The following is a 15,679-nucleotide window of genomic DNA, read 5'->3' as shown; positions in this document are numbered from 1 at the left end:
GGTCTGGGTAGTTATGAAATTACGCCCGTATTTGTATGGCCACCCTTTCAAAGTTATAAGTGACCATCATTCCCTCTGTTGGTTGACTACTTTAAGAGATCCAACCGGCTGATTAGCGCGGTGGAGTTTGAAGTTACAAGAGTTTGATATGACGGTCATACACAAGTCTGGGAAGCACCATACAGACGCCGACTGCCTGTCTCGATCACCAGTACAGTCAGCTTCTCTTTCTGACGACGACGATATGGCCTTCCTTGGTGTTCTCGACGCGTCCACAATTGCCCAACAACAACAAAGTGACCCTGAATTGCTTGATTTGATTACTTACGTGGACGGACGTTCTTCGAGGGCACCTAGAGTTTTTGCAAGGACATTATCGTCGTTTTGCTTACGCAATGGCGTCCTCTACAAAAGAAACTTTTCATCCATTGGAGCTCCCTATTTGCTCGTTATTCCTGCACTCCTTCGAACTGAAGTGCTCCAAGCATGTCACAATGAGCCGACGTCTGGCCATTTAGGCTACACTCGCACATTGGCAAGATTACAGCAGGGATACTACTGGCCACAACTCACAACAGCCGTCAAGCACCACATTGAGACTTGCATCGATTGCCAGCGACGCAAGTCACCTCCAAAGAGACCCGCCGGTCAGCTGCAACCAGTTCAGGTTCCACGTACACCATTTGAACAGATAGGAATGGATATTTTGGGACCCCTTCCTACATCTACTGCAGGGAATCACTGGGTTATAGTCGCAACAGACTACCTAACCAGGTATGCCGAAACAAAAGCTATCCAAAAGAGCACCGCAGTGGAAGTGGCAAGATTTTTCATAGAAAATATTGTGCTACGCCACGGTGCCCCGACTATCGTGATCACAGACCGCGGAACAGCATTTACGGCAGCTCTTTTAGACCACGTCCTGATGCTTAGTGGAACGACTCACCGTAAGACCACTGCGTACCACCCGCAAACAAATGGACTAACGGAGCGCCTCAACAAGACGATTGAAGACATGCTGTCGATGTACGTGGATGTCCAACATAAGAATTGGGACGAAATTTTACCCTATATCACGTTCGCATACAATACGGCTAAACAAGAGACGACTCGCATGACTCCATTCAGCTTGGTTCACGGACGGGAGGTACGGACTATGCTGGATGCGATGTTGCCACATGAATGGGACGCTACCGACACAGGCGCTGACGTGTTCACTGAACGCGCAGAAGAAGCCAGGCAGCTCGCCCGCTAACGGATCCACCAGCGACAACACTACGACGCAGGCCGCTACAATGCTCGCCATAGAACTCTAACGTACATAATCGGTGACAGAGTGTGGGTTTGGACAACCGTACGAAAACGTGGACTTCCGAGAAGCTGCTAAGGCGATATTTCGGGCCATACTGAGTATCGCACCAGCTAAGTGACGTCACCTACGAGGTTGTCTCCGACAGTCCCCAATGACCGAGGCGTCGCCAGCACCAGCCTGAACTTGTTCATGTAGTGCGTATGAAGCCGTATGTGAGTGAGTGACTGCACGTTAAAAAAATATTGTGCGTCTGAATCAGGATCGGGGCGATGCTCTTATAAGGAGAGGCAAGCAACACGTGTTTATAAAAAAAAGAACGATGATAGGAATGTTTTGTAGATTCCAGCTAGTGGGTCAGGTGGTTTTTCGGGAGGACAACGAAGCAGGCTTCTTGCTGTACAGCTGATCCTGAATACGCTCTTTTCGCTGCCGTAAGCTGCTGTCATCTTTTGTTCGCGCTGCACTGCGACAATATATATATATATATATATAAATATATATATATATATATATATATATATATATATATATATATATATATATATATATATATATATATATATATATATATATATATATATATATATATATATATATATATATATATATTTTATCTCAGAGTAGCTCACAGTATGTAATCATTAACCAGTAGGCCTCATTTTTCAACCAACAATGGTCTGGATTGCGGTCCTCTAAAGTTATTTTTACACAGAAACGTTTGTCCCTCTTACGAGTTCACCTGTGCGAAGTACTTGTATTGAACACTACAGATGCAATCAGGATTGAATTTGATTATATATATTTCAATATTGCTAACATTTTACCATAGCAGTATCTAAAAGGCATTTTGAAAGGTCATTTAGTCTATCTAGAAACATCCAATCTGATAGCGACTGATGGTTCCGTTTGTTAAGAAAAGGCAGACGTAGGAATCCCATCATCCTATCTAGATTGGGCTTTCTCAATTCGATTACCCGACTTCACCCCTATTTACCAAGCTGAGCTGTTGGGAGTAGTTCTAGCACTGCGTAAATTTCCTCGAGGCATATGAGCGAAGTTTGTTCTAACATGCTGTCTCTCTGTCTGTGCTGCCTTAAGCGCACCGAATTTGTCGCGTGTCTTAGAGACATTGTACTCGCTCATTCCTAGACATGTGCGACTCGTTCGGCTAACCAGGCCATAGAGGTTTAGCTCTAAATGGGCATGCAGATGCACTCGCTATATTCTACCTAAATGTTCTTGCACTGCCTATTTTATTTACGACTGAATATATGTACCACAGCTACGCGTTTTGAAAAACTTACAACGACGAAGGACTTCCGAAAATCTCCTTTGTTTTCATCAGACTATCTACAACTATACTTCCCTTGGAAGACGAAGTGGTGTACACAAAGAAAGGAGAAAACTGTGATTACAAGGCTGCGTTGTCGAGTCCCTTTATTGAATTTTAGCTTCCCAGGTTGGGTCTGGCACAGTCACCTTTATAGCTTCACCTGAGAGTGAATCTTTGGAGCACTTCTTTTGGACATGCCGAATATCTCCGAATCGAAGTAAAAGGCTACTAGAAGAAACCCTACCAATGTTGGGCTTAATCTTGTTATATCCAGTGATTCTTTAATTTGGTGCAACGGCATTCAAATTTAGCTACAGGAAAGTTTTCAACGCTTTTACAAATTTTTTACGACAGTCGACAAGAATGGAATGCTAAACGTAGCTGAATTCCGTTGTTTCGGGCATATGAGTTTTTTTTTCTGGTGTGTGTGGTAATTATGCCACTCATTACAAAGTTATTTTTAAATTTTCTAGTTTAAATTATTATCTGTCATATCTATATCGCAATGAACGCTTTCCTTTATGAAATGAGTTAGTTTAACTTGCAAGGCACCATCTGACTCATGACCTATCCTCCTGGGTGGGTTGCGCCAAACTATTCAGGAAGCAACCAACGGACCAACCAACAATCCAAGCGGCACGCTTGCGTGCTAAAGTGATAAGTACCTGTTCAGGAATTTGATTTCATCATTATGCAAAGTAATATAGGATTGGCTCACGCATACGCTACCCCTGTTATCAATATGCCATGCCTCAAAAATAGACGCGTTTCGTTATTCCCATTCATTGAATTTCGGCGTGCGCCTAGACTTTTTACAATGTCAAGATAGATCGGAACGTGAGCCTCTGGTTTGTATCATTCTTCCAGTAACATCTGGTTAATTCAGCGGCTCGTCTCTCCAACGTCTCGGCCGCTCCTGAAAGGCACCATACACAGTCTAAAAAAATATCGAGTAAAAAGGGTGTCTCTTTGTCCCACAACAATAATCGTCATCAGGCTTGCGTGCGCTTCCTTTCTTGAAAACTCGGTGCTGGCCACTTTCCTATCGAGAATTCAATGTAACCCTGATAATGGGCATGTCGATCCTGACCGGAATGTACCGGGCGTGGGGCGATACCGCAAGGATGGAACGCAATATAGATGACGATTATTGTTGGGGAACAAAAAGATACCATATTTACTCGCTCTTTTTTAAAGTGTACAACAGTTGTGGAGCAATCATTGATGTTGTTCATGCGTTGTGCAAAATAACTATCGCATGGCTTTCTGTCCTCTTTTACTCTTTTATTCTTTTCCTGCAAATCGTTCCAAATATTGCCTAGCTTATTGGCAGCTGTCAAAACAGCACTGACGCCGTGTCTGCTTCCTGCTCTATTTAGAATGTGAGTTACGCAATCAAAGTGCGGTATACCTGCGATGCGCTTCTTCGAAGTCATGCTTGAACCTAAAGTAAGACTTGTTTAGCGTTCCACAACCGTGGCCACTCTAGCACGAGAATAATCTACATCTATAAGACGCGGGATCTAAAAAGCGGGATTTCCAGTTTGGATTGTATGCTTATTGGCGTTGACTTGTTCGATCCTTGTTCGACTTGTTCGATGCTGACGGCCAAGAAAATGTATGTTCGCAGGCAACACAAGTTATAGAGAAAAAGACGCATGTAAATGTGTGTTGAAGTCCATTCTCTAGCAGGGTTATCTATATTGATTAAATTCATCTTGAAGTTTTCCTATATTTTGCTTTCTGATGGTTTAGACGATGTGCACCTGAAAAACAGTTTATTGTATCTATTTTTTCTAACTGTGTATTTTCTAAGTATCTTTAACCTCCTCAAGTTGTCATCTCCCCCTGAAAATCTGCCTATTTTGAAAGTCTACCCCAGGAATTCATATTCATTGTGCCTTCTATCCTCTTTGCTTTTTATCTGTTACTTCAAGAATACCAGTATGGAACAGTGTAAACTAACATGTTGCTGGCCCTCAGTCGACGGAGTTCCTGAAGAGCTAGAGGCTATCAACACTGAAGATTCAGAGTATTACGCTGACTTCTATAATGATGGAGCACCCAAAACATGCCACTACCACATTATGCCAGAAGCCATGCCGTGCGGCGGAAACAAGGTACTCGTGGCGTCATTTTCATTTGGATTCGTTTTTTTTTCGTAAATGGACAACAGTTTGATTTTCGGCCCATTGCTGTGTTATCCCCATTGTTTGTCACTGATTCTGCCCCCGACGGTCTTTGTTGGGTCAGACAAGTGAGTGTAATTTTCGCTCTAAACTAATACTGCTACCATTGAGACAGTATAGTTCATTACTTTTTACCATTTGAGGTATGACAATCAAAATATATCTGTGGCTTTTCAAACTGCGTACTAAGCCGGAGTGAGTGTAGTTGTACTGGCCGCACATGCGGGTTTTGCATGGCCATAAATTACAACCTATAGCCGGTCAAACGCGTTGGGGAGCATATAAATTAATGCTTAGGCGATCAGGTAATTGTGAAAAGGCATGTTATTTCATCATCGAATAAAATATGACGTGGGGAAGTTTTCGAATAAGTTCCCAATGGAGAAAAGGTCCTTGGTGTAAAAACAAAACTGAAATATTTTTTAACCGTGTAGTGTTGTCCCAAAGGAACACCAAACTGAAATGATGAGTCAGTATGGATGACCAAGGACTGCAAACTTCGTGATGAGAGTACGAACCAAGCGGTTTTGTCGGTGGACAGTGGTGACCCCATGGACGTGCAGTCTTTTGGCGATCCTGCTAATCCAGCAAAGCGAGGTCCTCCTGTCATATTGCGCATGAACGGGATGTCATCGCATAAAAAAACGGGTAAGGACCACCCCTGATAATGCCTCCACGCTATCCACTTCTCAGTCTTACCGAACGCCCACCCATTTCCACTCTTGTCGCGTTCACATACGACCCCTCTCGTGCTCCGACATAACTTCAGTGCCCACCAAAGAGATGAAAGGGTCACTGACCACGCACTTGAAACAAAGGGATACAGAGGGCTCGCAGCATACAAATCGATCAGCACGATTACTGTGCATTTGGCAGCGCTCAGTGATTTGCAGAAACTATGCTCTTTAACATCTATACCACTGTCAGAAGATCAGCAGCTAACTGTGCAATGCTACTTTGCTTCGGGTCCTGATATACAAAAGCGTGTTGTGTATGGCATTGACCCTGAAGACTCTTTTGAGATAGTATGCCCTCAATTGTACTCCCTGACGCACAGGGTTTTCGCGACCAAATTCATGGGCAAAAGTCGTACTTGCTTCGTAACGGTGCAGGGCCCCCAATGCACTCCGGACAAATTTTACTACCGTGGGTGGTGGTTGCGCCCCAAACCCTACCTTCGTCGGGCCATTTTCTGTTACTGTTGCTGTCCACGGATACACATGCAGGCATTTTGCCCACAGTGTACTATTGATGCAGAAAGACTCACATCAGAGGGCCAACCACAATATTGACGTGGCCTATCTAAATCCGATGAGCACGACATGACAAACATGAACTGTCCGACTAAACAGCTGCAATGGCGGGTGGAGCCGGAAACCTGGGGTAGTGAACATATGTCAATCATTATCGGTTCACAAAGAAGATGCATAACGAAAATTCGACGACACGAAGCGATCATGCATTTGGTTATATTTCGAGAATCATCATTTAATAAAATACTCACAGAGCCCACAGAAATTCTTCCCGCTTTCCGAGAACTGCTCCGCAGTAACGCATTAGTGACCACCGCTGACGAAGGACAACCTCAACTGGATTTCAATCTTTTACAACTTTGGGCGAAGCGACGTCAGGTGGAACTGTAGGCGTCGAGGAACCCAGATGTACCAGGTAGCCACGCACATGACAACCATATAGCGGCAAAAGTGCGTTAGCATGAAAAGCAGCTTTCTCGACGGCGGTGGCATATGTGGAGTGAGACACTTCGATCTGGCATGAGAAACAGAGCGTTCCGGTCGATGGAACACGGTGACAAGCAATCTGACCCTGCAGCGAGCATTAGGTTATCGATGCAAAGTACGCCACAAGAATTTGCAGAGCAGGCTGCAAGAGCACTTTTCCCGAAGTATGACAGCGCATCTTCTATAACCTCCCCTGAAATCGACGAGCTCAACCAGCGCTTCCTCTATTTTTTCAGTGCCCAGGCGAAGGAGCGGATTTCAATGGGAAGCAGCTGCCGGTTAGTGCGGCGTTTCACCGCCAGGCGCTGACCTAGTGTAGAGAAGGCGCCGTGCCGTCCCTCGCGCAAACGAATGCTGCGGCTCCTCAGGAAGTCGGGTTCGATGCGATGGTTGCGGTAGCCGAGAGCGGCGAGTTGTCAAACAGACTTCGCTGAAGCCTTTGCCCAGAGGCCGTATAGGGAGGCAATCAGTTTTGAAAACAGCAACAAGAAGGAGCGTTTACTATAGCAGGTTGTCGTTTGTACAGAGCCCGCCAGCACGGCAACGTCGGCTGGGGCAAAATCCCCCAAACATGGGATGGGGCCGGTACGGCCTTAAATAACGTCTTTGGTCCCTTCTCTGAGACCAGTTCCCGGGGCTCGGCAGAGGAGACGCAGTCATACCTGGAACTGCAAGGTGGCTCGGAGAAGGAGGTAACGTTATTCCTGGAACTGCACGGTGCCGTGGTCTTCTGCGTGTAAGGTGGCGCTGGGAGGGGGGGGGGGAGACAGTATCTTGGAACAGCGCTCGATCTTGAGAGAATTGCTCCCGAACGAGGAACACGTCTGTGGCATAACAGGCTGCAATCGAAGCTGCTATATGGCTCGGTTTTCGGCGGTATTCTCAATTTTAAGGTGTAATGAAAACTTGGAAACGAGACCCGTGCAGCACTTGTTTTTCTGGACACTTAGCTAATTTCAAAGGCATGTGTTCTTCGCAACTACTTGATCAATCTTGGTAGGAAGCGCAGCAACTATTACACAGAAAAAACACAAGCGCTTAACTTCAACTAAACGTTTATTGCAAACGTCAGAGCTTATAAAAGGGGTAAAATATAAAAAATAATAAAAGGCAGACCAACAAAAAGCACATATGCAAGGCCAGTACATTACTTATCGGTTATTATCTATCACCCATCCCAAGACAAAGTTCTTTCTGCGTGAGCGAGATAGAGGGTGCACTAACACACTCAAAATTATCACGTGTCATTTCCGCTGCTTCTACGATCAAACGGGTTAATAAATCTCCGTCCCGATATAACAAGCAAGTGTTATCGAAATACGGCACACAACCGCACTCCTTACAGTTGATCACCGAGTGACCATCGGTAGCCTTTTGCACTTTATTGTGGTGCTCTTTTAATTTCTGATTTATGTCTCTTTTAGTTGTTCCCACATAGGCAAGACCACATGACCCCCGATTTGGGGCATTCCCGTGCGCTCCCAAAGCAAGTATACCTATGCCACGTTGTTTAATTTCCAATCTTTCTTGAACTTCTGATTTCATGCACAAAACCACATTGCCTAACGTCAAAACCGGGACTGGCACCTTTCCAAATCCCTCTCACAACGTGACACCTTTGGTAGTTCCACATTGTCCTATTTTTTATTAAAGCTGCATTCCTGGTGTTCTTAGTTATTACATATCTTTTGTGCTTCCTTATATACTCAGCCCCGTTATTTCTCCGTACGCCCAAATATTTGTATGTATCCACTATTTATAGCGTGACTTCCCGTACCTTACGCTCACTGCCTTTCTTATCATTGAAAATTATGATTGACGATTTTTTCCTACTGAACTTCTAATTAAACCTACCTACCCATTACCACAGACGTCCATCAATACCTGCAGATCTTCCTTGTTGTCGGCTACTAATACTATATTATTTGCATACATCAATGCTGGTAATGACTGTTCAATGTGTTTTCCTTGCTTGGCAACAGAATGGCTGAATTCGAGTCGACTCCCCTCTAAATTCGATTCTAGTCGTTGGAGATACAGCATAAATAACGAAGGTGTCAAGGGACATCCCTGTCGAAGCCCGCATTGTATCTCTATAGGTTCAGATACCTGTTCTTCCTATCTGATAACTACCTTGTTACTTTTATAAATATCCTTTAGAAGATTAGTTATGCCGTCTTCCACATCTAGTGTGTCCAGTATTTCCCAAATTTTCTTGAATCACACTATTGTAAGCTTCCTTGATATCTTGAAATGCCAGCCACAAGGCCCTGTGTTCTTTTCCCGCTATTTCATTACACTGCATCAATGAAAACAGATTGTCCTCCAACCTCCTCCGTTTACGGAACTCATTTTGTAGTTCTCCCAACACCCCCTCATTCTCAACTCATGTTTGTGTCTTTACTAGCTGCATCACCAGCCTGTAAACTACTGATGTCACTGTTATAGGACTGTAGTTGTTTATAATGGCTTTGTCCCCCTTTTCTTTAGAGGTCATGCTCAGCCTGGTTAATTTCTACCCATTGGGAGCTTCACCATTCATTATTGCTTTGCTCGCTGCCTCTCTTGATGTTTGCCCAGAGTTTGGTCCTAGTGCCTTTATTAGCATGATTGGGATGCCGTCAGGGCCTGTTGATATGCTATCAGGAACTCTTTTCTCTGCCTTTTTACACTCTCGTTGTCCCGGTGGAACCACTGAGCTAATTAGCCCGTCCTCATCTGTTACGGTGTGTGCAGTTATTTCTTGGTGTTTGAATCTTTCTGTCATCATTGTTTTTATATATTCCATTGCCTTCTAGTCTGACCCCTTGAACTGTAGTTATAAACGTCTGTTTCATGCTTGTCTTATTACCCAGAAAATTGAGATTGTTCCAAAACTTTGAAGCTGCCTTTCTATTCTTTTTGTTTACTTCCGACATCCATTTGGCCCCTTCCTTGTAATCTTTTCAATGATCAAATCAGACGCTTCCTTTTTGCAGCTCAAAAAAGTTATCCCATTTTCGTTTGAAATGATCTTCCGGTTCCCCCCTCTGTTTAGCATACCTGTGTTCCCTGGATGCTTCCCGACACCGTACTATGGCTCCCTTACTTCCTCCTCCCACCAGCTCTTGGGTTTTGTGTCTGCTTTTCCCGGTTGATTTGACTCGTACCTTAGCGAGCTCTAACTCAAACAATCGAGATAGATTTGTGTATGTGCACTCTGTTTTAGTATCCTCGGTGATTATTCTCTCAATCTGTTGAGTTGCTATTTCTGTTTGCCTTTATGGATGGATAAATATTACCATGTAGTTTCTCGTAATGCCACCTTTCCAATTTCATTTTTTTCCAAAGCTCAGCTTGATACGTTTGTGATCATTACATAGGCTTCTGGACCCATATTCATCTATGTTCATCACCCTTAGCCGATCATACATCTTATGCGTCCCTATTGCGTAATCTATCGTCGACTGCAGCCTTCCCACCTCCCATGTTATCTGCCCTTCACATTTCTGAGTGCTGCCGCGAATGATTAAATCATGCCTTTCACACATATTTATTAGCATTTTGCACTTTGGGTCAGTATATTCATCTATATCTTCTATGTGCGCATTCATATCTCGTAATATATTTACCTCACAATCTTCTCCTAGTTCGTCAATGTCATTTCCTATGCACGGCACCATTTGTTGATTTTCCTGTCTAGCTTCTGCCCCAGTCCCCAAGTATACAAAACCGAGGAGCGTCATTAGCCTTGCCACTTTCCCTTTTAGCCATAAATGTTCCTTGCACTCCTACTTTACCCTTTGCCAGTCTGTACTTTATGAATGAATGTCCGAATACCACGCCCCTTTTGGCAGCCTTCTGTTCTATTACAATATTCCCACGCGTAGTACGGATTGTTAGGGGGTTGCTCCATGTCCCTAAGATGTGTTTCTACAAAATCATATACCATCGGCCTCTCCTCCTTTAGCTGTTCTTATTTCTTTTCACTTCAGCTTATTCCTGCAACCCTACATGTTAATGTACCCTACGTCTGAATTGTGTCGGCCCTCTTGGCTACGTCGATTTCTGCCCCGGACTCTACGTGTCTTAGATATTGGTGCCACTTTGGAATTGTATCTGTCTATACCACCTGTCAAAGAGTTCTCCTGGTTGTTTTCCTCGGTACTAGCTATCATGCACCCCGAAAGGCCCGCGTGCCCCCCCCCCTCCCAAAAGCTACTGTGCATCCTGCAAGTCACCAACCCACCTCATGACCTAGCCTCCCATCGAAGTGAATTTTGTCTCGTTGAAGACCACCCCACCTATGCACCTCTCTTTATTTCCATCAACTCAAAGCCTTTCTCTCGACTTATCCGCCATATCTCTTGATTTGCGTTGGCAACAGCTCTTCGCAGGTTGCCGTCACGCACCGGTACCTCCGGTATCATGCATACCACTACATGTACCTGAGGAGAAATGGCGCGTATGTCATCGACCTCTTTCGCCAGTGTAATCACTAGTTCTGCCATATCTTCATTTATGACATCGTTTAAACCACCTGCAAATATCACGAGGTTTCGTCCATCACCTGTAGCTTTGAGTTTTGCGCTCGCTTGCCTCATGACTGCGTTTAGCTTGCGTCCTGGAAACGTCCCTACTGCAACCTTCTTGTCACCTCTTATGCTCTCTTTGATTGCTTCTACGCATCGATTTCAAATCGAGTCCCCGGCGATTATCACGTGCTTTGACTTTTCAGCTTTAGCATCCTGCACCTGGGGGTTACTTGCACCTGTGACGCGGCTGCTTTGTCCCCTCCCAGCCCCACCCCTGCTTCGCTGAAGCTATGGTCTTGGAACCATTTAACCGACTGAACCTGTTTTTTGCAAACTTGCTTGCTTTTTCTTCCTCGCCATTCTGGTTGCCGGCGCCCAACAGTTCTTTCCTTCGGCCACTCCTTTGTTTGCCTTCGCTGTGCCCCCTCGGCGGATTGGAGCCTTTCTCCCATAGCCTTCATTGTCTCTTCCACTGTCGCTAACGCAGTCTCCAGCTCGGTGATTCTCATCAGTAGTTCACTCTGGGCAACCACCATTTTCTCCATTTTTTTCCTTGAACTTACATTTCCTACACTTGGCGTTAGCCTCTTCTCCTTTCGCATCTGCACTTGGGATCGTTTTCAAACCCATCCCGCAACATGAAGATTTTACAGTCCTTACACCATGTTTTTTTCACATCAATTGTCCTTGTGAATCGTCCCACTCGATAATTACGATGCACGGCGTGTGAAGAACCCTGCATTACGAAAAAAAAGAAAGTCTAGGCTCTACTACGAAAATTTACGTGTTCGGTGTACGTGCGCCTCCGACTCCCCTGGGGTGACAAGAAAAAAACACACACACACACACACAAAGTAGTAAATGCCTGGTGACTGACCCCCGAAAAACCGTACAATCTAATAAGTACTACAAAGTTTTAACTGCTGCCTTATTAATTACAAAATCAAGCTCCAAACATGCAAAACCATTCATCAGCGCAGTCAATCTGGAGCGTCCAAAGAACACGTCCATCTGTAGTCTACTCGCGCAACGCCACCATGCGACATCAGCGAGTGGAAGTGAAGCACGCCTTCGACAGCCTGAGGAAAGCGTTCGTTCGGGCACTGAAAAAAAAATATAGCCGGCGTTGGCTTGACCCAAGTGCCAAATGCGATATATCCAGTCCTTTCCGCGTGGCCGAACTATTAGCGGTGATTGAAACTTTTTACAAAGGAACAACACCTAGTCCCGATGGTATTCCTTACGAAGTCTTCAAGAATATAGAAGGTGAAGCTCTTGATCCACTTCTAGAGGCTATTAATAAAGCACGGGAGACTGGGGACATCCATCTGATTGGAACCACTCAGTTGTCGTCCCAATTCAAAAACCCAGAAAATCTCCAAATAACATGCAATCCTTACGCCCAATTTCATTAACTGGTGCTGTCTGCATGCTTGCTAAAAAGATGCTGACCAGACCTGTATCCTGGTGGCTTGAAATGCACAATAAGTACCTGCTGTCTCAAATCAAGTTCCGTTCTCATTTTGAGACTGAAGACAGACTTTCTATTTTGTCGAACGACCTTTTAAATGTCTCCCCATAGCCATGCAGTAAGCACTGTAGTGGCAACGAACGTAACGCAAGCTCACGGCTATATAGACCAGGAAGTCATATCCAACCTCGTCGAGCTGGGACTTCCGCCGAGGGTAGTAGGATTCACTTAACTTTTTCTTCATAACCGCAAGTTTGCGATCAGAGTAGATGGAAGCAGAGGTGTCCCGCAAAGATTTGTTTTGGCTCCTTTTCTGTTCAACATTGCTTTAATACCTCTAGCTTGGCAACTGCACCGAATTCCAGACGTGAAGTTTATGATTTAGGCTGTTGAAGTAACTTTACGGTTAGTGCATAAAGACATCTCGAGACAAGCACAGCAGCTCCAGAAAACCCTTGATCATTTCAGAACTACACTCGTCACGCAGCGTTAGATAAGTCCACCCAAATATCAAGCTATGTTCTGGTGGCTAACAAGGCAGGGCACAGGAAGAACAAACAGTGCCCTTTTACATTTACACTAGGGGCAGTGACCATTCCTCAGGCTTCGGAGCACTGCATACTAGGTCTCGATATTCACCAGTGCAGTAGAGATGTGCACTGGCTCCGGAAAGTTAGACAGAGTTCCACAAAAACGCTACGTCTGCTTCGCCGCATCGCTTCAAAAACAGCCGGAGCTTGTACTGATGTAGCTTGACAGCTTGTCTGCACAGTTCTGCAGCCAACAATTCTCTACTAGGCGCAATTTCAATGGTTAACTTTGGCACAGTTGACACAGTTGGAGGCTATTACCTATGATGTTATGCGCACAATAACAGCGTTGCGTCGCATCACTCTTTTACCGTCTTTACATCAGCACGTCCAGCTAAACACAATAACAGAGCGAATTTTGGCAAAGAGAAAAGCTCGTGATATCAAAAAAGGCACTTGTTCCACTTGTTGCTGCGTTGCATGCCTACTTCCAACATGGCTCTCGTACTGAAAACCAGCCCGAGTCTATGCTGCCCTGGGAATTCACCGCCATCACATCTAATAAAACAACCAAGTTATGGCGCACCGATACATCAGGTACAATTGACGAACGCTCCATCATCGAAGACCCATGCGCTAATACCAGCAAAGTATATACAGATGCTGATATCCTAGAAGATGGCAAAAAGACACCATTTCTGAGTACTATGCATAATTTTGTCCGTGCTTACCAGCGTTATCTATCCACTGAAGCCACTCCTCTTGTGATGAAACTTCAAGCCATCCGTGACGAAATCCAGGATGCCACCTCTGATCTGCCTAGAATTAAGCAAATTGACGTGTTCACGGATTCTTTAGGGGCTATTAAAGAGCCTAATTAAGTTCACAAGGCGACGGAAATATGCGAAGCGATTCACAAGATGAACCACAATAGAGTTACTTGAGTCAAAGTACATTTGAGTCAAGGCCATATGTCGAACACACACAACACTGCTGCAGACCAGCAGGTGCACTGCCCTCAAAGTATGGACGTTTCAGCTATTCGCCTTTCACCTCAGCCCCTAAACTGACTCCATACCCGTAAAAATGTTCCCCGGCAGGATACACGTGCTCTTGTACCACCGTGTGTCTGCTATCTCCCCCCTCACCTTGAAAGGTGAAAAAAGTTGTGCTTAGGAGGCTTAGGCTCAGGGTGGCCCTTACACCGGCTGTTATATCATCATAAAACTGGTCGCATTTACCAGTGGGTGGTACGTATCAGTATTGTACAACTCCATGTGATGCAAGCAGATGCATACCACCTTATATTGACATGGCAAGGGTTACAGCCGGAACGCTCCCGTTACCTCCTTCAAGCTGGCCTTCGGTACAGCGACACAAGCAGGTATAACCGCTGGATATATACATGACAGCACATTCCACAAGACACCACTTCACACACAACACGGCCTGACAGAACATATTTATTATAAATGCACTGAAAAAATATTAGGCCTTGAAGGCAAGCCTATGTCGCAATAAAAAGTGTCTTTAAGTCAATGAATCGTAGTTTTAGAACCATTACAGTGGTGATTTCATGATAATTTTATCAAAAAGAGAAAACGAGGGTCAAAGTATCACTAATTAATTTCCCGCTGAAAGCACGACACGAATAGTGATGGCTTTATAAGTGTATTTCTCGTATTCTGGCTACATTTTCAGAACAAAGCCTCCTGAAACTTGGCATATAACGTCTACGACCCAATGAGAGGATAGTGTACTTCCATTGAGAGATTACGAACTATGTGAGACCAAGTAGACGCCATGAAAATGTATGGCGATATAGAGTTTCCTGCGGAAATTTCAAGGAGGTTTCAATACTCAAGTTTTCTATTTCGCGCGTTTTCTAGCGTGACGATTTTGGCAGTGTGAAAAACTTGCTTGCTAATAGAAAAAAAAATAGTTGTCCTTTTCAGTGTACCTCAAAATAGACGGCGTAAAGCACCCCTAGCGAAGGTGGCTCGACTTTATTTTGTATCCCTGCCACAGCGCAGGCGGACGTAACCAAAACTGCTGTAAGCCAACATTATTCATTCATAGAAGTCACAATTTCTTCGTGAGTACATAGTGATGAATAGCATTGCAACAAATTGTAATGCTATACGAGCTAAGTCTAGGAGCTAACTTCTTTAGAATCCGATATCGCTAAAGTGCAAGAAAAGCTGGCACAAAGGAAATACCGCCACTTTGGTGAGTGAAATGGCTATTGTGCTGTCCGTTTTTTTAACTTGAAGTTGTTAGAGAAGAGAAGGTACAAGACTAGGAAGCAAGCCTTCTCATGCCTGCCGAGTTAGCACAGGCACCCACGCAGGTGATTACGCCCTTTTAATCAATACTTGACTTGAATTTTTGAAAAAAATTGAGTGAAAACAACTGATTATATAAAGTGAAATTTCATCAATGCTAGCTCTTTTTTAATCAATTTAAGTGTAAGAAATCATACCATTTTCAAGTGTTATGTCGATTTTAATATTGTGATGCTTAACGCTCGGCAACAAATGATGTAATGTATGGATAATGTAGTGGTTGCGCAAAATCATGTGTTGTAAAAT

At 44.4% G+C, this 15,679-nt stretch overlaps 1 protein-coding gene and 1 long non-coding RNA gene across 3 annotated transcripts in view; one reads left to right on the top strand and one right to left on the bottom strand.

The window, feature by feature from the left end:
* Positions 1 to 15,679, bottom strand: part of LOC142769100 (uncharacterized) — a 75,286-nt gene that overhangs the window by 47,166 nt on the left and 12,441 nt on the right. Inside the window, exon 2 of the long non-coding RNA XR_012885656.1 lies at positions 13,820 to 13,907. This is a non-coding gene — a long non-coding RNA (uncharacterized LOC142769100). The remainder of the gene's footprint in view (positions 1 to 13,819; positions 13,908 to 15,679) is intronic.
* The window catches only part of LOC119186558 (venom metalloproteinase antarease-like TserMP_B), a 65,692-nt gene that overhangs the window by 48,105 nt on the left and 1,908 nt on the right, over positions 1 to 15,679 (top strand). The window contains exon 8 of one of the 2 annotated variants that reach the window (XM_075872034.1): positions 4,583 to 4,765. In XM_075872034.1, coding sequence (XP_075728149.1) covers positions 4,583 to 4,765 — 183 coding nt within the window. Of the gene's footprint in view, positions 1 to 4,582; positions 4,766 to 15,679 lie in introns of those variants that run through there. The other variant, XM_075872035.1, reaches the window with a different exon arrangement.

This window comes from Rhipicephalus microplus, chromosome 8, assembly GCF_043290135.1.
Source record: "Rhipicephalus microplus isolate Deutch F79 chromosome 8, USDA_Rmic, whole genome shotgun sequence".
NCBI lineage: Eukaryota > Metazoa > Arthropoda > Arachnida > Ixodida > Ixodidae > Rhipicephalus > Rhipicephalus microplus.
This window is presented reverse-complemented; position numbering and strand designations above follow the sequence as displayed.